Consider the following 25,324-nt stretch of genomic DNA (forward strand, 5'->3'; position numbering starts at 1 on the left):
ACATACCGTTTGATAAAGGGAATAGTATACGGGGTTGCTTGAACCCTCGACATCGTGGTTCATCCGATGAGATCATCGATGTGTATGTGGGAGCCAACATGGGTATCCAAATCCCGCTGTTGGTTATTGACCGGAGAGCCGTCTCGGTCATGTCTACATGTCTCCCGAACCCGTAGGGTCTACACACTTAAGGTTCGGTGACGCTAGGGTTGTATGAATATGAGTATGCAGCAAACCGAATGTTGTTCGGAGTCCCGGATGAGATCCCGGACATCACGAGGAGTTCCGGAATGGTCCGGAGGTAAAGAAAACTATATAGGAAGTGCTGTTTTGGCCATCGGGAAAGTTTCGGGGTCACCCGGTATTGTACCGGGACCACCGGAAGGGTCCCGGGGGTCCACCGGGTGGGGCCACCTATCCCGGAGTGCCCCGTAGGCTGAAGTGGGAGGGGAACCAGCCCATAGTGGGCTGGTGCGCCCCCCCTTGCCCCTCCTGCGCCTAGGGTTGGAAACCCTAGGTGGGGGGGCGCACCACTTGCCTTGGGGGGCACTCCACCCCCCTTGGCCGCCGCCCCCTTGGGAGATTGCATCTCCCAGGGCCGCCCCCCCCTGGGGGCCTATACAAAGGAGCGCAGGGGGGAGGGCAGCCGCACCCTTGTGTCTTGGCGCCTCCCCCCCTGCTACACCTCGTCCTTCTCCCGCAGCAGCTTGGCGAAGCCCTGCCGGAGTTCTGCTGCATCCACCACCATGCCGTCGTGCTGCTGGATCGTCATCAACCTCTCCTTCCCCCTTGCTGGATCAAGACGGAGGAGACGTCATGCTGACCGTACGTGTGTTGAACGCGGAGGTGCCGTCCGTTCGGCGCTAGGATCTCCGGTGATAGGATCACAACGAGAACGAATACCTCAACCCCGTTCTTTTGAACACTTCCGCTCGCGAGCTACAAAGTGGTATGTAGATGCATCTCCCCTTTCACTCGTTGCTTAGATGAACTCATAGATGGATCTTGGTGAAACCGTAGGAAATTTTTTATTTTCTGCAACGTTCCCAACAGCAGGGGGGCCAAGGGGGGGGCACCGGCCCACCTGGGGCTGGTTCTCCTCCCACTTCAGCCCATGGGGCCCTCCGGGATAGGTGGCCCCACCCAGTGGACCCCCGGGACCCTTCCGGTGGTCCCGGTACAATACCGGTGACTCCCGAAACTTTCCCGATGGCCGAAACTCGACTTCCTATATATAATTCTTTACCTCCGAACCATTCCGGAACTCCTCGTGACGTCCGGGATCTCATCCGGGACTCCGAACAACTTTTGCTTTACTTCATACTCATATCTCTACAACCCTAGCGTCACCGAACCTTAAGTGTGTAGACCCTACGGGTTCGGGAGACATGCAGACATGACCGAGACGCCTCTCCGGTCAATAACCAACAGCGGGATCTGGATACCCATGTTGGCTCTCACATGCTCCTCGATGATCTCATCAGATGAACCACGATGTCGAGGATTCAAACAACCCTGTATACAATTCCCTTTGTCAAACGGTCCGTTACATGCCCGAGACTCGATCGTCGGTATCCCAATACCTTGTTTAATCTCATTACCGGCAAGTCACTTTACTCGTACCGTAATGCATGATCCCGTGACCAGGAACTTGGTCACATTGAGCTCATTATGATTATGCATTACCGAGCGGGCCCAGAGATACCTCTCCGTCATACGGAGTGACAAATCCCAGTCTCAATTCGTGCCAACCCAACAGACACTTTCGGAGATACCCGTAGTGCACCTTTATAGTCACCCAGTTACGTTGTGACGTTTGGTACACCCAAAGCACTCCTATGGTATCCGGGAGTTGCACAATCTCATGGTCTAAGGAAATGATACTTGACATTTGGAAAAGCTCTAGCTAAACGAACTACACGATCTTTGAGCTATGCTTAGGTTTGGGTCTTGTCCATCACATCATTCTCCTAATGATGTGATCCCGTTATCAATGACATCCAATGTCCATAGTCAGGAAACCATGACTATCTGTTGATCAACGCGCTACTCAACTAGAGGCTCACTAGGTTCATGTTCTGGTCTATGTATTCACACATGTATTACGATTTCCGGATAATACAATTATAGCATGAATAACAGACAATTATCATGAACAAAGAAATATAATAATAACCATATTATTATTGCCTCTAGGGCATATTTCCAATAGTCTCCCACTTGCACTAGAGTTCAATAATCTAGTTACATTGTGATGAATCGAACACCCATGAAATTCTGGTGTTGATCATGTTTTTCCTTAGGGAGAGGTTTAGTCAACGGATCTGCCACATTCAGGTCCGTATGTACTTTACAAATATCTATTTCTCCATCTTGAACATTTTCACGAATGGAGTTGAAGCGATGCTTGATGTGCCTGGTCTTCTTTTGAAACCTGGGCTCCTTGGCAAGTGCAATAGCTCCAGTGTTGTCACAGAAGAGTTTGATCGGCCCCGACGCATTGGGTATGACTCCTAGGTTGGTGATGAACTCCTTCACCCAGATTGCTTCATGCGCTGCCTCTGAGGCTTCCATGTACTCCGCTTCACATGAAGATCCCGCCACGACGCTTTGCTTGCAACTGCACCAGCTTACTGCCCCACCGTTCAAAATATACACATATCCGGTTTGTGACTTAGAGTCATCCAGATCTGTGTCAAAGCTAGCGTCGACGTAACCCTTTACGATGAGCTCTTCGTCACCTCCATAAACGAGAAACATGTCCTTTGTCCTTTTCAGGTACTTTAGGATATTCTTGACCACTGTGCAGTGTTCCTTGTCGGGATTACTTTGGTATCTGCCTACCAAACTTACGGCAAGGTTTACATCGGGTGTGGTACACAGCATGGCATACATAATAGATCCTATGGCTGAGGCATAGGGGATGACACTCATCTCTTCTTTATCTTCTGTCGTGGTCGGGCATTGAGCGGAGCTCAATCTCACACCTTGCAATATAGGCAAGAACCCTTTCTTGGACTAATCCATATTGAACTTCTTCAATGTCTTATCAAGGTATGTGCTTTGTGAAAGACCTATGAGACATCTTGATCTATCCCTATAGATCTTGATGCCTAGTATGTAAGTAGCTTCTCCAAGGTCCGTCATTGAAAAATACTTATTCAAGTAGGCCTTAATGCTGTCCAAAAGTTCTATATCATTTCCCATCAAAAGTATGTCATCTACATATAATATGAGAAATGCTACAGAGCTCCCACTCACTTTCTTGTAAACGCATGCTTCTCCATAAGTCTGCATAAACCCAAACGCTTTGATCATCTCATCAAAGAGAATGTTCCAACTCCGAGATGCTTGCACCAGCCCATAAATAGATCGCTGGAGCTTGCATACCTTGTTAGCATTCTTAGGATCGACAAAACCTATCGGCTGCATCATATACAGTTCTTCCTTGAGATAACCATTAAGGAATGCCGTTTTGACGTCCATCTGCCATATCTCATAATCATAGTATGCGGCAATTGCTAACATGATTCGGACGGACTTCAGTTTCGCTACAGGAGAGAAAGTCCCATCATAGTCAACCCCTTGAACTTGCCGATAACCCTTAGCGACAAGTCAAGCTTTATAGATGGTAACATTACCATCCGCGTCTGTCTCCTTCTTAAAGATCCATCAGGCAAGTCTGTCAAAGTCCATACTTTGTTTTCATACATGGATTCTATCTCGGATTGCATGGATTCAAGCCATTTGTTGGAATCTGGGCCCGCCATCGCTTCTTCATAGTTCGAAGGTTCACCGTTGTCTAACAACATGATTTCCAGGACAGGGTTGCCATACCACTCTGGTGTGGAACGTGTCCTTGTGGACCTACGAAGTTCAGTAGCAACTTGATCTGAAGTACCTTGATCATCATCATTAATTTCCTCTCCAGTCGGTGTAGGCACCACAGGAACATCTTCCTGAGCTGCGTTACTTACCGGTTCAAGAAGTAGTACTTCATCAAGTTCCACTTTCCTCCCACTTACTTCTCTCGAGAGAAACTCTTTCTCCAGAAAGGACCCGTTCTTGGCAACAAAGATCTTGCCTTCGGATCTAAGGTAGAAGGTATACCCAATGGTTTCCTTAGGGTATCCTATGAAGAAGCATTTTTCCGACTTGGGTTCGAGCTTTTCAGGTTGAAGTTTCTTGACATAAGCATCGCATCCCCAAACTTTCAGAAATGATAGCTTAGGTTTCTTCCCAAACCATAATTCATACGGTGTCATCTCAACAGATTTAGACGGTGCCCTATTTAAAGTGAATGTAGCTCTCTCTAGAGCGTATCCCCAAAAAGATAGTGGTAAATCGGTAAGAGACATCATAGATCGCACCATATCCAATAAAGTGCGATTATGATGTTCGGACACACCGTTACGCTGAGGTGTTCCAGGCGGCGTGAGTTGTGAAACAATTCCACATTTCCTTAAGTGCGTACCAAATTCGTGACTTAAATATTCTCCTCCACGATCTGATCGTAAGAACTTTATTTTTCGGTCACCTTGATTCTCTACCTCATTCTGAAATTCCTTGAACTTTTCAAAGGTCTCAGACTTGTGTTTCACTAAGTATACATACCCATATCTACTCAAGTCGTCAGTGAGAGTGAGAACATAACGATATCCTCCACGAGCCTCAACGCTCATTGGACCGCACACATAAGTATGTATGATTTCCAATAAGTTGGTTGCTCGCTCCATTGTTCCGGAGAACGGAGTCTTGGTCATTTTGCCCATGAGGCATGATTCGCATGTGTCAAATGATTCATAAGCGAGAGACTCTAAAAGTCCATCAGCATGGAGCTTCTTCATGCGCTTGACACCAATGTGACCAAGGCGACAATGCCACAAGTATGTGGGACTTCATCAACTTTACATCTTTTGGTATTCACACTATGAATATGTGTAACATCACGTTCGAGATTCATTAAGAATAAACCATTGACCATCGGGGCATGACCATATGACATATCTCTCATATAAATAGAACAACCATTATTTTCGGATTTAAATGAGTAGCCATCTCGTATTAAACGAGATCCAGATACAATGTTCATGCTCAAAGCTGGCACTAAATAACAATTATTGAGGTTTAAAACTAATCCCGTAGGTAAATGTAGAGGTAGCGTGCCGACGGCGATCACATCGACTCTGGAACCATTCCCGACGCGCATCGTCACCTCGTCCTTCGCCAGTCTCCGCTTATTCCGCAGCTCCTGTTTTGAGTTACATATATGAGCAACGACACCGGTATCAAATACCCATGAGCTACTACGAGCACTGGTAAGGTACACATCAATTACATGTATATCACATATACCTTTAGTGTTGCCGGCCTTCTTGTCCGCTAAGTATTTGGGGCAGTTCCGCTTCTAGTGACCCTTCCCTTTGTAATAAAAGCACTCAGTCTTAGGCTTGGGTCCATTCTTTGACTTCTTCCCGGCAGCAGGCTTACTGGGCGCGGCAACTTCCTTGCCGTCCTTCTTGAAGTTCTTCTTACCCTTGCCTTTCTTGAACTTAGTGGTTTTATTCACCATCAACACTTGATGTTCCTTTTTGATCTCTACCTCTGCTGATTTCAACATTGAATATACTTCAGGAATGGTCTTTTCCATCCCCTGCATATTGAAGTTCATCACAAAGCTCTTGTAGCTCGGTGGAAGCGACTGAAGGATTCTGTCAATAACCGCGTCATCCGGGAGATTAACTCCCAGCTGAGTCAAGCGGTTGTGCAACCCAGACATTTTGAGTATGTGCTCACTGACAGAACTATTTTCCTCCATCTTACAGCTGAAGAACTTGTCGGAGACTTCATATCTCTCGACCCGATCATGAGCTTGGAAAACCATTTTCAGCTCTTCGAACATCTCATATGCTCCGTGTTGCTCAAAACGCTTTTGGAGCCCCGGTTCTAAGCTGTAAAGCATGCCGCACTGAACGAGGGAGTAATCATCAGCACGAGACTGCCAAGCGTTCATGACGTCTTGGTTCTCTGGGATGGGAGCTTCACCTAGCGGTGCTTCTAAGACATAATCTTTCTTTGCAGCTATGAGGATGATCCTCAGGTTCCGGACCCAGTCCGTATAGTTGCTGCCATCATCTTTCAGCTTGGTTTTCTCTACGAACACATTGAAGTTGAGGTGGACATGAGTGTTGGCCATTTGATCTACAATATATATTTGCAAAGGTTTTTAGACTAAGTTCATGATAATTAAGTTCATCTAATCAAATTATTTAATGAACTCCCACTCAGATTAGACATCTCTCTGGTCATCTAAGTGATACATGATCCGAGTCGACTAGGCCGTGTCCGATCATCACGTGAGACGGACTAGTCATCATCGTTGAACATCTCCATGTTGATCGTATCTTCCATACGACTCATGTTCGACCTCTCGGTCTCTTGTGTTCCGAGGCCATGTCTGTACATGCTAGGCTCGTCAAGTTAACCTAAGTGTTTTGCATGTGTAAATCTGTCTTACACCCATTGTATGTGAACGTTAGAATCTATCACACCCGAACTTTTGCAACGTGCATAGTTAGGGTGAACACTTTCTTGACATTATTATGAGGGATCATCTTATTTACTACCGTCGTTCTAAGTAAACAAGATGCATAAACATAATAAACATCACATGCAATTAAATAGTGACATGATATGGCCAATATCATATAGCTCCTTTGATCTCCATCTTTGGGGCTCCATGATCATCTTCGTCACCGGCATGACACCATGATATCCATCATCATGATCTCCATCATCGTGTCTCCATGAATTTGCTCGCCAACTATTACTTCTACTACTATGGCTAACAGTTTAGCAATAAAGTAAAGTAATTACATGGTGTTAAATCAATGACACGTAGGTCATACAATAATTAAGACAACTCCTATGGCTCCTGCCGGTTGTCATACTCATCGACATGCAAGTCGTGATTCCTATTACAAGAACATGATCTCATACATCACAATATATCATTCATTCATCACAACTTTTGGCCATATCACATCACAAATCATATGCTGCAAAAACAAGTTAGACGTCCTCTAATTTTTGTTGCATGTTTTACGTGGCTGCAATAGGGTTCTAGCAAGAATGTTTCCTTACCTACGTAAAAGCCACAACGTGATTTTTCAACTTCTATTTGCCCTTCATAAGGACCCTTTTCATCGAATCTGCTCCAACTAAAGTGGGAGAGACAGACACCCGCTAGCCACCTTATGCAACTAGTGCATGTTAGTCGGTGGAACCTGTCTCACGTAAGCGTACGTGTAATGTCGGTCCGGGCCACTTAATACCACAATAACGCTGAAGCAAAATAATACTAGTAGTGGAAAGAAAGTTGACAACATCTACGCCCACAACAAAATTGTGTTCTACTCGTGCAAAGAGAACTACACATAGACCTAGCTCATGATGCCATTGTTGGGGAACGTTGCAGAAAATAAAAAATTTCCTACGGTTTCACCAAGATCAATATATGAGTTCATCTGGCAACGAGAGAGAGGAGTGCATCTACATACCCTTGTAGATCGAGCGGAAGCGTTCAAGGGAACGGGGTTGAGGGTGTCGTACTCGTCGTGATCCAAATCACCGGAGATCCTAGCGCCGAACGGACGGCACCTCCGCGTTCAACACACGTACGGTCAGGGAGACGTCTCCTCCTTCTTGATCCAGCAAGGGGGAAGGAGAGGTTGATGAAGATCCAGAAGCACGACGGCGTGGTGGGGGATGCAGCAGGGATCCCGGCAGGGCTTCGCCAAGCGTCTGCGAGAGGGATAGGTGTAGCAAGGGGGAAGGGAGGCGCCAAGTGCATGGGTGCGGCTTCCCTCCCTCCCCCCTCTTTATATAGGGCCCCTAGGGGGGGCGCCGGCCCTAGGAGATGGGATCTCCTAGGGGGGGCGGCCAAGGGGGTGCCTTACCCCCCAAGGCAAGTGGAGGCGCCCCCACCCTAGGGTTTCCAACCCTAGGTGCGGGGGGCCCAAGGGGGGGTGCACCAGCCCACCTGGGGCTGGTTCCCCTCCCACTTCAGCCAATGGGGCCCTCCAGGATAGGTGGCCCCACCCGGTGGACCCCCGGGACCCTTCCGGTGGTCCCGGTACAATACCGGTGACCCCCAAAACTTTCCCGATGGCCGAAACTCGACTTCCTATATATAATTCTTTACCTCCGGACCATTCTGGAACTCCTCGTGACGTCCGGATCTCATCCGAGACTCCGAACAACTTTCGGTTTACTGCATACTCATATCTCTACAACCCTAGGGTCACCGAACCTTAAGTGTGTAGACCCTACGGGTTCGGGAGACATGCAGACATGACCGAGACGCCTCTCCGGTCAATAACCAACAGCGGGATCTGGATACTTATGTTGGCTCCCACATGCTCCTCGATGATCTCATCGGATGAACCACGATGTCGAGGATTCAAACAACCCCGTATACAATTCCCTTTGTCAAACGGTCCGTTATATGCCCGAGACTCGATTGTTGGTATCCCAATACCTCGTTTAATCTCGTTACCGGCAAGTCACTTTACTCGTACCGTAATGCATGATCCCGTGACCAGACACTTGGTCACATTGAGCTCATTATGATTATGCATTACCGAGTGGGCCCAGAGATACCTCTCCGTCATACGGAGTGACAAATCCCAGTCTCGATTAATGCCAACCCAACAGACACTTTCGGACATACCCGTAGTGCACCTTTATAGTCACCCAGTTACATTGTGACGTTTGGTACACCCAAAGCACTCCTACGGTATCCGGGAGTTGCACAATCTCATGGTCTAAGGAAATGATACTTGACATTTGGAAAAGCTCTAGCTAAACGAACTACACGATCTTTGAGCCATGCTTAGGTTTGGGTCTTGTCCATCACATCATTCTCCTAATGATGTGATCCCGTTATCAATGACATCCAATGTCCATAGTCAGGAAACCATGACTATCTGTTGATCAACGAGCTAGTCAACTAGAGGCTCACTAGGGACATGTTGTGGTCTATGTATTCACACTGTATTACGATTTCTGGATAATACAATTATAGCATGAATAACAGACAATTATCATGAACAAAGAAATATAATAATAACCATCTTATTATTGCCTCTAGGGCATATTTCCAACAATTACTTGATGAACCAGAACTTGTTTCCTTCTGCTTCAAGCACATGCCCAGCTTGTAGGCACTTCTTACCGTGAACATGCCATTTTTCTCATAGTTTGCTTGTTTTCTAGTTTCTATTGCTTATATTTCTCAATATAAATTGTAGAAATGGTATGGTACAGTAGGCATTGTGTGAGAACAATTATGAACCTTGTCTTTGACAGTACCAAAGTGAATGGTTTGCTCTTTATAATACTAACCTATCTCACGAAGTTCCGCTAAATTTTGTGTGATTGAAGTTTTCAAGCTTTGGGTGAGACATTGATATGAGGAGAATAAGGAGTGGAAAGACCCTAAGCTTGGGGATGCCTGAGGCACCCCAAGGTAATATTCATGGAATACTCAAGCGCCTAAGCTTGGGGATGCCCTGGAAGGCATCCCCTCTTTCGTCTTCAAAACTATCGGTATACTTTACGCGGAGCTATATTTTTATTCGTCACATGATATGTGTTTTGCTTGGAGCGTATTTTCAATTTCACTTGTTGTTTGAATAAAATCTTTGGATCTAAAATCTTGAATAAAAAAAGAATCCTCCCACGGCTAGTTAATTATTTTACTAGTCAGTGTTCTTCACTTATATCTTTTGGAGTAGTTTGTCATTTGCTCACATGCTTCACGTATATCCTATGAGTAAATGGTTGAATGAATTGAATATCATAAATCAGAATTTATATATGTTTCATATGCTTATACCATGGGGAGTAATGACTTCACACGTAATAAGTATAGGTAGTAAACTTATTGAAAGTTAGCAAACACATAATTGGTCACTTGAACAATTCATGAAAGAATATTGAAGGAAGAGAGATTTCACATATAAATACACTATCTTGGACATCTTTTGTCATTGTGAGAACTCATTAAAATATGACATGCTAAAAGGTTGATGTTGGACAAAAGGAAGACAACGTAATGGGTTATGTTTCCTTATATCCGAAATAAAGTATATTGTCTTGGATCATCCAACATGTTGAGCTTGCATTTCCCCCTCATGCTAGTCAAATTCTTTGCACCAAGTAGAAATACTACTTGTGCTTCCAAACATCCCTTAAACTAGTTTTGCCATGAGAGTCCACCATACCTACCTATGGATTGAGTAAGATCCTTCAAGTAAGTTGACATCGGTGCATGCAATAAAAATTGCTCTCTAAATATGTATGATCTATTAGTGTAAAGAAAATAAGCTTTATACGAACTTGTGACAGGGAAGAAATAAAAGCGACGGACTGCATAATAAAGATCTCTATCACAAGAGGCAATATAAATTGACGTTCTTTAGAATTAAATTTTTGTGCATCCAACCTTAAAATCGCATGACAACCTCTGCATCCCTCTGCGAAGGGCCTATCTTTTACTTTTATCTTCTACCCTTATACAAGAGTCATGGTGATCATCACCTTTCCTTTTTACACTTTTTCCTTTGGCAAGCACTTTGTGTTGGAGCGATCCGGATATATATATCCACTTGGATGTAGGTTTTCATAAAGTATTATTGTTGACATTACCCTTGAGGTAAAAGGTTGGGAGGCAAAACTATAAGCCCCCTATCTTTCTCTGTGTCCATTAAAACTTTGAACCCATAAATATCACATGAGTGTTAGCAATTGTGAAAGACTATATGATAGTTGAGTATGTGGGATTTGCTAAATCAAAGCTCTTACATAGACCCTTCCTAAAAATAAGATGAATTGCAATTGTTTGATGACTAAGAGCATTGTTTGTTAGTTTTCAAGAAAGTTTATGATCTATACTTTAACATGTGAATAGCTTATTACTTGATCATGAAAAGTTTTATGAGATGAGCTACTATTATGACATATAATGATGCTAGAAAAGGTTATTGAAATTATCATTGATCAAACTTGTGCACCTGCTAGCATTCCCACTACATACATTATTTCTTTTATCATTTACCTACTCGAGAACGAGCGGGAATTAAGCTTGGGGATGCTGATACATCTCCAACGTATCTATAATTTATGAAGTATTCCTGCTATTATATTATCCATCTAGGATGTTTTATATGCATTTATATGCTATTTTATATGATTTTTGGGACTAACCTATTAACCTAGAGCCCAGTACTAGTTTCTGTTTTCTCCTTGTTTTTGAGTTTTACAGAAAAGGAATACCAAACGGAGTCCAATTGACGTGTCAATTTCTGATGAATTTTTATGAACCAAAAGAAGCCTCTGGAGTGCAAGAGTTGGGCCAGAAGAGTCCCGGGCTACCCACGAGGGTCGGGGCGCGCCCCCTGCCTCGTGGATAGCCCGGAGACCCCCCTGACTTGAAATCCATGCCAACCTCTCCTATAAATACAAAAACCTTTGGGAAATAACCTAGACCGGAAGTTCCGCCGCCGCAAGCCTCTGTAGCCACGAGAAGTCAATCTAGGCCCTCCCTGGCACCCTGACGGAGGGGGCCATCATCACCGGAGGCCATGGAGGAGGATCCCGGAGCGGCCATCATCGCCATGAAGGCCAAGGACCAGAGGGAGAACCTCTCCCCATCCAGGGGGAGGCCATGGAGGAGGAAGCACAAGGGCGAGGACCTCTCCTCCTATCTCTCGGTGGCGCCGGAGTACCATCGGGAGGGGAATCATTGCCGTGGTGATCGTCTTCATCAACATCACCATCATCATCACCATCCTCATCTCTTTTACGCGGCCCACTCTCCCGCACCCCCCTGTAATCCCTACTTGAACATGGTGCTTTATGCCACATATTATGATCCAATGATGTGTTGCCATCCTATGATGTTTTGAGTAGATATCTTTTGTCATTGGGTTGATTGATGATCTAGATTGGTACGAGTTATATGTTTTATTTTGGTGTTGTCCTATTGTGCCCTCCGTGTCGCGCAACCGTGAGGGATTCCCACTATAGGGTGTTGCAATACATTCATGATTCGCTTATAGTGGGTTACTTGAGTGACAGAAGCATAAACCCGAGTAAGGGGGTTGTGGCGTATGGGATAAAGGGGACTTGATGCTTTAATGCTATGGTTGGGTTTTACCTTAATGATCTTTAGTAGTTGCGGATGCTTGCTAGAGTTCCAATCATAAGTGCATATGATCCAAGAAGAGAAAGAATGTTAGCTTATGCCTCTCCCTAATATGAAACTGCAATGACGACTACCGGTATTGTTAACAATTGCCTAGGATAATTCCGCACACCGATCCATCATTATTCCACACTCGCTATTTATAATATTTAGTAATATATTCTAACTTTATGATAACAACACCTACTTTTATATTTTAGCTCTCCGATATCATGCAAAGTTATCCTCTTCATACCCACAATGTAGTTTTATTTCTCGTATCTAGTTGGAAGGAAATGTTCGGTGTACGTAGAGTCGTATCAGTGGCAGATAGGACTTGAGAGAATATTGATCTTACCTTTAGCTCCTTGTGGATTCGACACTCCATACTTTTCACTTCCACCTTTGGAAATTGTTATGATGATTCCCTGCACTTGGGGATTATCAGAGCATATCACCACACTCAAGGGAATTATCCGCAAATTGGAGGAGCTCTTACGCTCGATGTGTGACTATCCATCATCACCACCACCTTCTTCACCAGCAAAGGAGGACTGAACACATGGGTATGGGCACTCCCCTTGGCAACTGCCAAGCTTGGGGGAGGTGCCCTGGTATCGTATCACCATCACACTCCTATCTTTATCGTTTTTCTTAGTTCGATCCTTTTGGTAATATCTTGATCTAGTAGAATAAAGTTTTAGAATGATCTAGTTTTGAGTTTTTCTTTATGATTCCTCTATGTAATCGAGTCCATGAGCTATATATAATAAAGATTAGTGTTGAGTCAAGGGATTTGCTATCTTTCTATGATCTTGAGGGAATAAAAGAAAAAGAAAGAATAGAAAGAAATAAAGAGATCATATTGATCTTATGGAGAGTAATGACTTCACATATTAAGAGTATGATGAATAAAAGTTGTTGAGAGTTGGCAAACATAGTTTTGGTCATTGCTGTAATTAATAGGAAGTAATAAAGAAAGAGAGGTTCTCACATATAAATATAGTATCTTGGACATCTTTTATGATTGTGAGCACTCATTAAAATATGACATGCTAAAGAGTTGATGTTGGACAATGAAGACAACTTAACGGGTTATGTTTTCTTATATTCGAAATAAAGTATATTGTCATGGATCATCCAACATGTGGAGCTTGCCTTTCCCTCTCATGCTAGCCAAATTCTTTGCACCAAGTCGAGATACTACTTGTGCTTCCAACTATCCTTAAACCCAGCTTTGCCATGAGAGTCCACCATATCTACCTATGGATTGACTAAGATCCTTCAAGTAAGCTGTCATGTTGCATGCAATAAAAATTGCTCTCTAAATGTGTATGACTTATTAGTGTGGAGAATATAAGCTTTATACGATCTTGTGATATAGAAGCAATAAAAGCGACGGACTGCATAATAAAGGTCCATATCATAAGTTGAAATATAAAGTGACATTCTTTTGCTTAAGATTTTGTGCATCCAACCATAAAAGCACATGACAATCTCTGCTTCCCTCGCAAAGGGCCTATCTTTTACTTTTGTCCTATACCTTATGCAAGAGTCATGGTGATCTTCACCTTTCCTTTTTACATTTTATCCTTCGGCAAGCACCTTGTGTTGGAGACATCCTGATATATATATTCAATTGGATGTAAGTTAGGATGAACTATTATTGTTGACATTACCCTTGATGTAAAAGGTTGGGTGGCAACACTATAAGCCCCTATCTTTCTCTGTGTCCGATTAAAACTTCATACCCATAAGTATTGCATGAGTGTTAGCAATTGTGGAAGACTAAATGATAGTTGAGTATGTGGACTTGCTGAAAAGCTCTTATATTGACTCTTTCCGATGTTATGCTAAATTCCAATTGCTTTAATGACTGAGATTATAGTTGTTAGTTTTCAATGAAGTTTCTGATTCATACTAGACATTGTGGATAGATTATTACTTGAGCATAGGAAATCATATGACAATATATATATATGTTGATGTTATAAGAATGATCATGATGCCCTCATGTCCGTATTTTATTTTATCGACACCTCTATCTTTAAACATGTGGACATATTTTTCGATCTTGGCTTCCGCTTGAGGACAAGCAAGGTCTAAGCTTGGGGGAGTTGATACGTCCATTTTGCATCATGCTTTTATATCGATATTTGTTGCGTTATGGGATGTATTGCACATTATGTCACAATACTTATGCCAATTCTCTCTTATTTTACAAGGTTTACATGAAGAGGGAGAATGCCGGCAGCTAGAATTCTGGGCTGGAAAAGGAGCAAATATTAGAGACCTATTCTGCACAACTCTAAAAGTCCTGAAACTCCACGAAAGTTATTTTTGGAATTAATAAAAAATACTGGGCGAAGAAAGTACCAGAGGGGGCCCACACCCTGGCCACGAGGGTGGGGGGCACGCCCTACCCCCCTGGGCGCCCCCTGCCTCGTGGGCATCCTGACAGGTTTCCAGTGGCCATCTTCTTCTATATGAAGTCTTTTACCTTGGAAAAAATCATAAGCAAGCTTTCGGGACGAAACACCGCCGCCACGAGGAGGAACCTTGGCGGAACCAATCTAGGGCTCCGGTGGAGCTGTTCTGTCGGGGAAACATCCCTCCGGGAGGGGGAAATCATCATCATCATCATCACCATCGATCCTCTCAGCGGGAGGGGGTCAATCTCCATCAACATCAACGTCTTCACCAACACCATCTCCTCTCAAACCCTAGTTCATCTCTTCTATCCAATTTTTGTCCCAAAACCTCATATTGGTACCTGTGGGTTGCTAGTAGTGTTGATTACTTCTTGTAGTTGATGCTAGTTGGTTTATTCAGTGGAAGATCAAATGTTCAGATCCTTAATGCATATTAATACTCCTCTGATTATGAACATGAATATGATTTGTGAGTAGTTACGTTTGTTCCTGAGGACATTGGAGAAGTCTTGCTATAAGTAGTCATGTGATTTTGGTATTCGTTCTATATTTTGATGAGATGTTTGTTGTCTCTCCTCTAGTGGTGTTATGTGAACGTCGACTACATGACACTTCACCATTGTTTGGGCATAGAGGGAGGCATTGGGAAGTAATAAGTAGATGATGGGTTGCTAGAGTGACAGAAGCTTAAACCCTAGTTTATGAGTTGCTTCGTAAGGGGTTGATTTGGATCCATATGTTTCATGCTATGGTTAGGTTTACCTTAATACTTCTTTTGTAGTTGCGGATGCTTGCAATAGGGGTTAATCATAAGTGGGATGCTTGTCCAAGAAAGGGCAGTACCCATGCACCGGTCCACCCACATATCAAATTATCAAAGTAACGAACACGAATCATATGAGCGTGATGAAAACTGGCTTGACGATAATTCCCATGTGTCCTCGGGAGCGCTTTTCTCTATATAAGAACTTGTCCAGGCTTATCCTTTGCTACAACAAGGATTGGGCCATCTTGCTGCACCTTATTTACTTTAATTACTTATTGTTTGTTAAAAATTGGCTTAACACAAAACTATCTGTTACCTACAATTTCAGTGCTTGCAGAGAAAACCTTACTGAAAACCGCTTGTCATTTCCTTCCGCTCCTCGTTGGGTTTGACACTCTTACTTATCGAAAGGACTAAGATAGATCCCCTACACTTGTGGGTCATCAGTAATCAAGTCCCCATTTTTAATAGATAATATTTGTTCAAAATTTCCAAAACTCTCATGCAGGCAGGCAGGCATTTTTGACAATATCAAATAATGGATGCTAAGGAGCAACAAAGGAAGAGAGAAAGAGAGCGCTATGCAGAGATGAATGAAGAAAAAACAAGAAAAACTCAAAAAATGCCGCGAAGCCTGTCAACATCATAAAGAAAAAAAAGCAGAGCTCTATGCACAGATGACCGATGAAGCAAAGATGAACGATGAGGCGCAAATGACCAATGAAGCACAGATGACCGATAAAAAAAGCAGCAAAAACTCATAAGACGTCGTGAAGCCTATCAACAAAAGAAAGAAAAAAATAGCAGAGCTCAATGCACAGATGACTGATGGAGAAAACCAGGAAAAACTCAAAAGACACCGTGATACCTATCAACAAAAGAAAGAAAAGATATGTGCACAACATAGGCAGAATATGCAAATATGCAGTCAAAACAAAGGAAAACTAGAATAGAACATATAAATGAATTGAAGCGCAACATATAGCAAACAAAGACTCAATTGTGATGCCAAACCCTAAACCATGTAAGGGTGAAACAAAATAAATGATAGAAGAAACATAATCAACGAAACATCAAGTCTTCATGTAGCACCCCTTGTGTTATTACATGAATATCTTCATGTCAAAATTTCCATAAGATGTTGGTAGTATCCCACCCATACACTGTTATAACTGGTACAATATGTTTAACATTTAGATGTGTGTCTTTAGGGTAAGAATAAGATCCAGATATGTTGTTTGTATTGATAATACTTAGTTCATTGAATTCGGGTTCAGAATACACATCGATCATCTACAGTTTAGTTAGCTAGTATCCAGCCATGCAAAGAATTGGACTTCACGCGGAACTTCTAATAGGAAGGGCTAAGGAACGCTACAACTTCACGTGGATATTAACATTGTAGTTGATACTTTCGCAATTCTAATAGGAAGGACTAAGGAGGCTGGTTAGGTGGGTGGCTTGGTGCCTCATCTAGTTGATGGATGTGTGTCTATCCTACAGTACGCCGATGATACGATCATCTTTATGGAGCATGACTTGGTGAAAGCGAGAAATATGAAGCTGGTGTTATGCTTATTTGAACAATTGACCGGGTTAAAGATTAACTTTCATAAAAGCGAATTGTTCTGTTTTGGAAGAGCCAATGAGGAACAAGAGGCTTATAGGCAATTGTTTGGGTGCGAATTGGAGACTTTACCTTTTACGTATTTAGGTATACCAATTCACCATCGTAAGCTGACAGAAAGAGAATGGAAGTGCATCGAGGATCGATTTGAGAAGAAACTAAGTTGCTGGAAGGGCAAGCTCATGTCATACGGAGGCCGATTAATTCTTATTAATTCGGTTCTCATGAGTATGCCTATGTTTCTCTTGTGTTTTTTTAGGTTCCAGTTGGAGTTAGGAAAAGGCTGGACTTCTATCGATCCCGATTCTTCTGGCAGAGTGATGAACTTAAAAGAAAATACAGACTCGTCACATGGGATATATTTTTCGACCAAAAGACCAAGGGGGTCTTGGCATTGAAAGTCTTGAAGTCAAAAACAGATGTCTTCTCAGCAAGTGGCTGTATAAGCTATCTGTTGAGACTGAGGCCACATGGGCGCAGATTCTCCGTAGTAAGTATCTTCACTCCAAAACTTTGTCCCAGGTGACAACGAGGCCGACGGACTCGCCTTTTTGGAAAGGGCTCATGAGAGTCAAATCAGCCTTTTTTAATAGGACAAAGTTTATAACCGGAAATGGCGCAAACACACATTTCTGGGACGATACTTGGCTAGGAGAGACACCCCTCATGCTTCAATACCCGTCTCTTTATAGTATTGTTCAACGTCGTGAAGCTTACGTCGCAACGGTACTTTAGTCCATCCCCCTTAATATTCAATTCAGGAGGACGCTTGCCGGTAATCGTTGGGAAGCGTGGCTCCATTTAGTGAGTAGACTGATGGAGGTTCAGTTGTCTCAACAGCCCGATCAGTTGCGCTGGAAGCTTACTAGGACTGGGGAGTTTGCAGTTAAATCAATGTATCTCGATGTTATCAATTCTAGCTCCATTCCTAGTTCCAAATATGTTTGGAAAGTCAAAGTTCCTTTAAAAATTAAAGTGCTTATGTGGTTTGTACATAAACAAGTCATCTTAACTAAGGACAATCTGGCAAAGCGTAACTGTACAGGATCTACTAGGTGTAGTTTTTGTGATCGGGATGAAACTATCAAACACCTTTTTCTTGATTGCCCGTTGGCCAAGGTTCTAGGTGCACATAGCTTTTAACATTACTCCTCCGAATTCTGTCAGCATGTTATTTGGAACGTGGCTTAACGGGATAGAGTCCGAAACAGCGAGACACATTCGCAGAACAACAAATATTCATTTTTTGCAGGTTATTTTCCGTGCCACTGCGTTGATCCGTATGTGGTCGCTACTCACTCCGACGGAGGCCAGGGAGCGTTTGGTTTCTGTATCTATCTGGTGGGAGATGGTAGCACGGGATATTTTCAACCGGTTTGGATGGCGGTCATGTAATAGGATAGGCAATTAGTTTTCCTATCTTTCTTATGCCAGCCGGTTGTGGCTTTTTGGCTACTTTTTTATTGGCTCTTTGTGAGCTTTTCTTTACTTTTCTTGAGACTATAAGATCTTGTTGAACCTATTTGCTTTTTATAAAGTTGGCCGTATGCATCATTCTGATGTAGAGGCCGGGGAGCCCCCCTTTTCGAAAAAAAAATCTATGATATACATTGGTACGCACAATTTATCTTTCATGGCTAACAAGTCGATCGTCACTATGATACTAGATTAGTTTAGTCCAGCATTTGGATCCTGTGTGAGGTTGACTGTCGTTAGATGGTGCACTAACTGAAGACAAGTTGACTGTCAAAAGGCAATATTACATGGAACACTAGAGAGAACATCCACATGTAATACATGTTTTCTGTTGAAAGGCAATATGTCGAAAGGCAATATTCCGGGGAACACTCGATAGAACATCCACCACTAATACATTGTTTCTGTTGAAAGGCAATTGTCAGTGGAATACTAGACACTTGTTTCACACGTGTTGTTTTTCCTTTGATGTGCGGGGTCTCTGTAGACATGATTTGGACTAGTGTGCCACACCGGTGGGTATTTTCAAACAACAGTCCGTTATGTAGTTAAGAAAATGCTTAATTTATGATCGTTTTATTCATTAACTGTCCGCAATATTATCATAAAAAACCCACCACATTTGTGGCAATTGTATATGTTTTGAACATCAGAACCACCAGACTAGGTTGGGTCTTGGCAAATAACACTAATGATTGTCTGAGTACATGTAGAAAAAATGTGGGTTAACTATGAGACCAAGTATCAATCTCTAAAAAGAACCACTATTTTATTTGTGAGAGATACAATAATTCTCTGTCAAAATGCATGCATGATTTGCCCCCAATAAATCCAAACCAATGAATGTAATTCATAACACATAAAAGATCATTCGCAATAAATGTACTACTTATCGCCATAAAATCGATGTAAAATAGTACATACTCAACCACCTTACAACATACAAATAATTTCTAGCACATATATATGTTGCTCAATGCCTCAATCTCCGCTGAAGAAGAGGCAAGCTCCACAAGCTACCAGTTGGCGAAAACTCCTTTGCCGCCATAACAAAGACTACTAGATCACATGCAAAGAAAAGCATGCATAGAAGCTAGCTTAGGGGATTTATGGCAGAGGAAGAAAATAAACACTATGAACTCCAAATACAGTCTGGGAATACGGAGACCCCGGGAAAGAGATGGCTATTTCTCTGTATGGCTGCTAACATATCAAGCCGCAAGGAGGCTTATTTTTTCACCATGAGCTCGCTTGTGCTAGATTATTGTTGGGAATGACCAATATTAGAGTAAAAATCTAGATGAGATAGGCGAAAAGTGGATGTAATAGATAAGTTGCAGGGAATAGGAGATGTCAGGAGTCAGAGCATCTCTAGTAGATCCTGCAATCCGGGCCATCCTGGAAAATAACCTCCGGCCCGACATAAAAACTGCCACATTTTAGTTTTTCTAGGGACATCCAGGTTTTGCTGCTTGGGGAGGGTTTTGCTTTGTCCATTGTATACGTTCATGTCAATTCGTGTGCTTTGTCTTGTGGGCCCAACATGGACCCTTCATATCTTCGGTTTTTTATTCCCCCACTTTCAAAGCACCAACTCCCAGCAAAATTGACCCGTTGAACTCAAGTTTTCTAAAGGTAGCCATTATGTTTTGTGGTAAATGCGCCAATTTGTGTGCTTCAATCTAACTTATCAAAGTTGGACATGCATGAAGAAAACTTGAGTGTTCAAATTAAACCAGTCGCAAAGTTATTTTAAAACCGGTCATCTGCTTTCCTCACGATTTTTTCAGTGAAAACAACAACAACAAGTTACAAGATAGCAAAAGGACATGTTGAAAGGGAAAAACACACAAAAAAAAGGGAAACACATAACGCACGAAGAACTAGGAGTTTAATTGAAGTGCGGACAAACTAGGGAGAGGATTTGTGACACGCAGGTGAGCGAGCACCAAGCCCCTCAAGTGTGTTTTTCCTTTTGGCTTTCGATTTTCAACATTGCATATCTTTTGATGCAAAATCACACGTCTCAAAAGTTAAAACTTAAAGTTTACTGTGCCCTCAGTGCAGGATTCAACTGCTTTATGGATCACGAGGCAATCGGGCAGCCAGGACTGGGTAGGTTCATGTTTCCTCATCTGCGTGTCCTGCGACAAGCTAGCCTGCCCTGCCCATTTTGTCAGTTAGGCTATCCATCATGGGTTGTCTCCATAGTAGATTCCGTTCGAGTCTTGGGGAAGACGTGGACGTAGTACATTCGTCGCCGCGGCCGCCGTGCCCCCGGCCATCCAGCACGTTACAACGACCGATCACCGCATAGCCAGAGTCAGCTAGCGCCTTCCCCAGTTGAACTCCATCGACGCCGTCGTGCATGCCGTCATCCCCAGCCCCGTGGCCTCGTATCATTCGTACGTGCCTCTTCGCTCCCTCCACCTATCATAGCCCAGCACCGATTCAGTCGTCGTCTTCTACCATGCGACCGCGACCAATACCACATCGAATTTGCTCACTATCACTACCACCACGTAGCCACGTAGCCACGTACATAAAACTTATACGTACATACATACTCCTATATATATAAGTTGTCAGTGTCAGTGCAAACAACAGTCAGTCAGACAACGGTCCACTATACGCAGCGCACCGTCGATCAGTCTTGATTGATTTCTCTCTCCGTCCCGGCCAGCCATGAGGAGCTCCGTGCACATGCCAGCCGCGATAGAGGCGCTGCTGGGCCACCCGGTGGCGGCCCTGTCGGAGAGGCCGGCGCCGCGGCTGACGCGGCTGCTGGTGAACGTGACGGTGGAGCGGAGCCTGTGGCCGGTGCACGTGCTGCTGGGCGCCGACGCCACGGTGGCCGACCTGGCACGTGCCGCCGTCGACGCGTATGCCGCCGAGGGTCGCAGGCCGCCGCTCCCGGCCGAAGACGGCGCAATCGACAAGGCCGCACGGTTCGAGCTGCACCTCTCCAAATACGCCCTCGACGGTAAGTAAGATCCAGAGGCCGCGTTGCGTATGCCTTCCTTCCAGTTCCTCCTTTAAACGTCCCCGGCCGCGCGCCTGAATTAATCAAGATTCCGTTGATGCAGCTCTCGACCCGGAGGCGAAGGTGGTGGACTTGGGCTCTCGCAACTTCTTCCTCTGCGCCCCCAGGTTGACGCTGAGATCAGATCATCATCTGCTTCTTCACTCATCCCTGCCATGCCTTATGTCTGAAGGAAAGTAGCGTTTGCCCTGTAAAACGAGTTGGCATATCGGCATGTGTCCAGTATATATAACTGAAGTTCGATCCTTCTTTGGTTGATCGGTCTGTCAGATCCTCTGGATCAGTGTGTAAGTAGTGTAACCTTAGGTACGTACAGTTCGGCGAAGGAACGATACATATATTGATACATGTCCGGCGTATTTACGAGCTCGAGATAAGTACGTGGAGACGCTGTATGTATACAGCTGCAAGTTGCAACGTATATGTATGTACCTAGTGCCATGAGGGACCATCTTGTCAGTGAGGCACAGGAAACTGAAGTCTGTAATACGTGCTGTTGATTATGTTTTGTGTTTCTTCCGAATTCTGATGACATCATGCAGTATAACAAGGACTTGTAACAGATAGGGATGCAATATCAGATTTAAGTGGGTGAATATGATCCCACCTGTGATCTCAGCTGTTCCTTACCAAACTGATGGGCACTTTCAGAGTTTCCACTGGTTGTTGGTTTTCACGAGATACTTCACCTGGAATCAACGTACTGTATGGTAGCATCATCTGCTTCTTCACTCATCCCTGCCATGTCTTATGTCTGAAGGAAAGTAGCGTGTGCCCTGTAAAACGAGTTGGCATATCGGCATGTGTCCAGTATATATGACTGAAGTTCGATCCTTCTTTGGTTGATCGGTCTGTCGGATCCTCTGGATTAGTGTGTACGTAGTGTTACCCAGGGGCGGAGCCAGGATTTGAACATGAGGGGGGCGAGAAAAATAATGATCGCTCAAGAGACACGTCACAAGAATAGTCTGAAAATATGGCACTTATATGAATGTCCTGCCATATATTTCTGTAATGTAATGAAAAATATACATTTCTGTCAGATCCTCTGGATCAGTGTGGACGTAGTCTTATGTACGTACAGTTCGGCCAAGGAACGATACATATATAGATACATGTCCGGCGTATTATACGAGCTCAAGATATGTACCTGGCGACGTTGTATGTGTACAGCTGCAAGTTGCAAGGTATATGTATGTACCTAGTGCCATGAGGGGCCATCTTGTCCGTGAGGCACAGACAGCTTTTTTTTCTAACATCAGTACAGACGCAAGCGCTCATATATACGCGCATACACTCACCCCTATAAACGCACAAACGCACACCCTACCCCTATGAGTACCTCCGAGAGACTGAGCCGGTATGTCATCTTGAAATTTACGAAGTCACCATACGCGCCTCGTCATCGACAGGAACGTCTCCTCCTACTGAAAGCGCATCGCCGGTAATCCTGAAATAAATCTAGGAATAATGCGAGCACCAGGACTTGAACCCCGGTGGGCTGGTTGGCGTGAGGCACACACAGCTGAAGTGTGTAATCTGTGCTGTTGATTATGTTTTGTGTTTCTTTTGAATTCTGATGACATCATTCAACATAACAAGGACTTGTGACAGATAGGGATGTACAGGTTGTTTGGTTTGTAACTAACTTTGTCAAAGATTGCAGCACCAAAGGTTAGGCAAGTTTGACCAATAGGTTAGTGTTTGGTTCAAACCACACCTTAGAGCATCTCCAACAGACGCCGAACGCGCAACACGCTAAATTCTGGTTTACGGCGCGCCCTTCGCCAGGTTTGGCGTGACGTGCAGCGCTGGCTCCAGCGGCAGCGCTAAAATGCAGCACGCGCGTAGCTCCAGCAGGCGCGCTAAAATGCAGCGCGCGCTTTCGCACAAACTTTTTTTAAATAACTTTGCATAGATAAAAAACGATACATAGTTAGTTCACAGCATAGATAAAAAAGGATACAAAGATATTTTACATAGTTCCAAAGCATAGATAAATAGAACTATGGTGCAACTAGATAGAAAAACTACGGTGCAACAAAAAAAACTATGGTGACTCCTAGCCGTCATCATCATCACCATTATCATCCTCGGTGGTGTTGTCCGAGGTATCATGCCACATGTCATCCCAACACAGATCGTTGGGGGAGAAGATCGACTGCCCGCCGTTCTCGACGATATCGCACTGCGATAAGGCCAGTGCCTTGCGCCGACGCCTGTCGGCACGCTCCGCGCGGCGCCTTGCCGTCCTCTCTGCCCAGAAGGCGTTCTCTGCGGCGCCGTCCTTCGGGTGGCAACGGCGGCACTCCGCCATGGCTCGCTCGTCCTCCTCGCCAACGAGGAGGCGGCGCTGCTGCCGAACGTGGTCCGCACGGTCCCGGTCAGTGAAGAGACGAGGCGGAGGGGCGAGGTGCTGCGCCTGCTCGCGCGTGAAGACGCCCCGGAAGTTCATCTGCGACGAGGGCCTCTCCAAGCGCCACGCCGCCGCGTCGTATGCGCGGGCCGCCTCTTACGCGGTCCGGAACGAGCCGAGGCCGAGCCGGACATCGCCGGACCGGATCTCGGTGGAGTACCAGGCGCTGGGGCGCTCGCGAACGCCGCGGTAGCCCGAAGAACCCCGGCGGCGCGGCGGCATGGTGGCGCGGTGATGACGGGGAAAGCGGCGAGAAAGAGCGGCGAGGTGGCAAGGAGGAGGGCGCATGGTAGTGTGGTTGAGCGCGTGGCGAGCGCCGGATTTTATAGGCGCGCGTGAAGCGGCGCGCCAAATCTACCGCGCCAGCTGCCGCTTTCTCCCGTGCTCGCAAACGCTTACCGCGCGCGGTATTTTGCCGCCATCGCTGGAGCAGCGAAACCGGACCGCTGCGCTAAAAACGATTTTACCGCGCGGGCGCGTTTTTTGGCGCGCCTTATGGAGATGCTCTTAGGCAAGTCACTCTAGAGCCTCACATGGCATACACATAAGAAATGTGGCAAGATTCCCTTACTCTTGCCAACTTGTGGTTCTCATTTTGATAAACTAACTTTATGCATGCTTGGCAAAAAAGTGTGGCAAAATGTGACAATGCAAGGCCTGGAACCAAACGGACTTTTTTACTGTTCTGACCCGTTCACTGAAGTTTAACACAATTTGACCCGCGTTTGAAAGTTTTTTGGTATCTAACCCATTTCGAGACGCCATCAACCGTGGGGTCTTGCTTGCACTGAAGACGCCGTGAATCCCGGCGTCTGGCCCTGGCCCACCTACTGGTCAGCCCAAATTTCACCCCGACCCTAAACGCCAAGCACCTTGGCGTCTACCTAGCTACATGCGTTCATTTACAGCACTATGCATGCAAAGGATTTTTAAACCCAGCAGATGACACATGCATACCAAAATCCAGCAAGAAAGCACATAGCCATGCAACGAGACTTATCAGCACCGCATGCATAAATATCTACTGTCTTAGATGGTTGTCTCATATGGTAGTTCAGTGCAGTACAAAAGCTAGCTCGTCTACTATGCAAGAAAATGCATCCAAGAGCAACTCCAACGAGGCGAGCTAAACGGACGCGTGCTTTGTTCGATACTCGTCCGTTTGGATCGGCCAAGTGGACATACGCGTCTGCTTTTTGATTTGGGTCGGCTGGTGCGACCAGCGTTGGCCTGACCATATTTTATAAACGCTGACTTAAAAGAAAGAAAACCATCAAGTACGAAATAAAACATAATTAAACATTAAACAACGGTCAA

General features: G+C 44.6%; 1 protein-coding gene across 1 annotated transcript; it reads left to right on the top strand.

Moving 5' to 3' along the window:
* Positions 1-21,233: 21,233 nt before the first annotated feature.
* LOC119284060 (uncharacterized protein At4g22758-like) lies at positions 21,234-21,771 on the top strand. Its single transcript, XM_037563353.1, has 2 exons — positions 21,234-21,531; positions 21,635-21,771. Exons 1-2 carry the CDS (start codon positions 21,234-21,236, stop codon positions 21,769-21,771), a joined length of 435 nt encoding a protein of 144 aa, XP_037419250.1.
* Positions 21,772-25,324: the final 3,553 nt, after the last annotated feature.

Source organism: Triticum dicoccoides, chromosome 4A (assembly GCF_002162155.2).
Source record: "Triticum dicoccoides isolate Atlit2015 ecotype Zavitan chromosome 4A, WEW_v2.0, whole genome shotgun sequence".
Classification (NCBI taxonomy): domain Eukaryota; kingdom Viridiplantae; phylum Streptophyta; class Magnoliopsida; order Poales; family Poaceae; genus Triticum; species Triticum dicoccoides.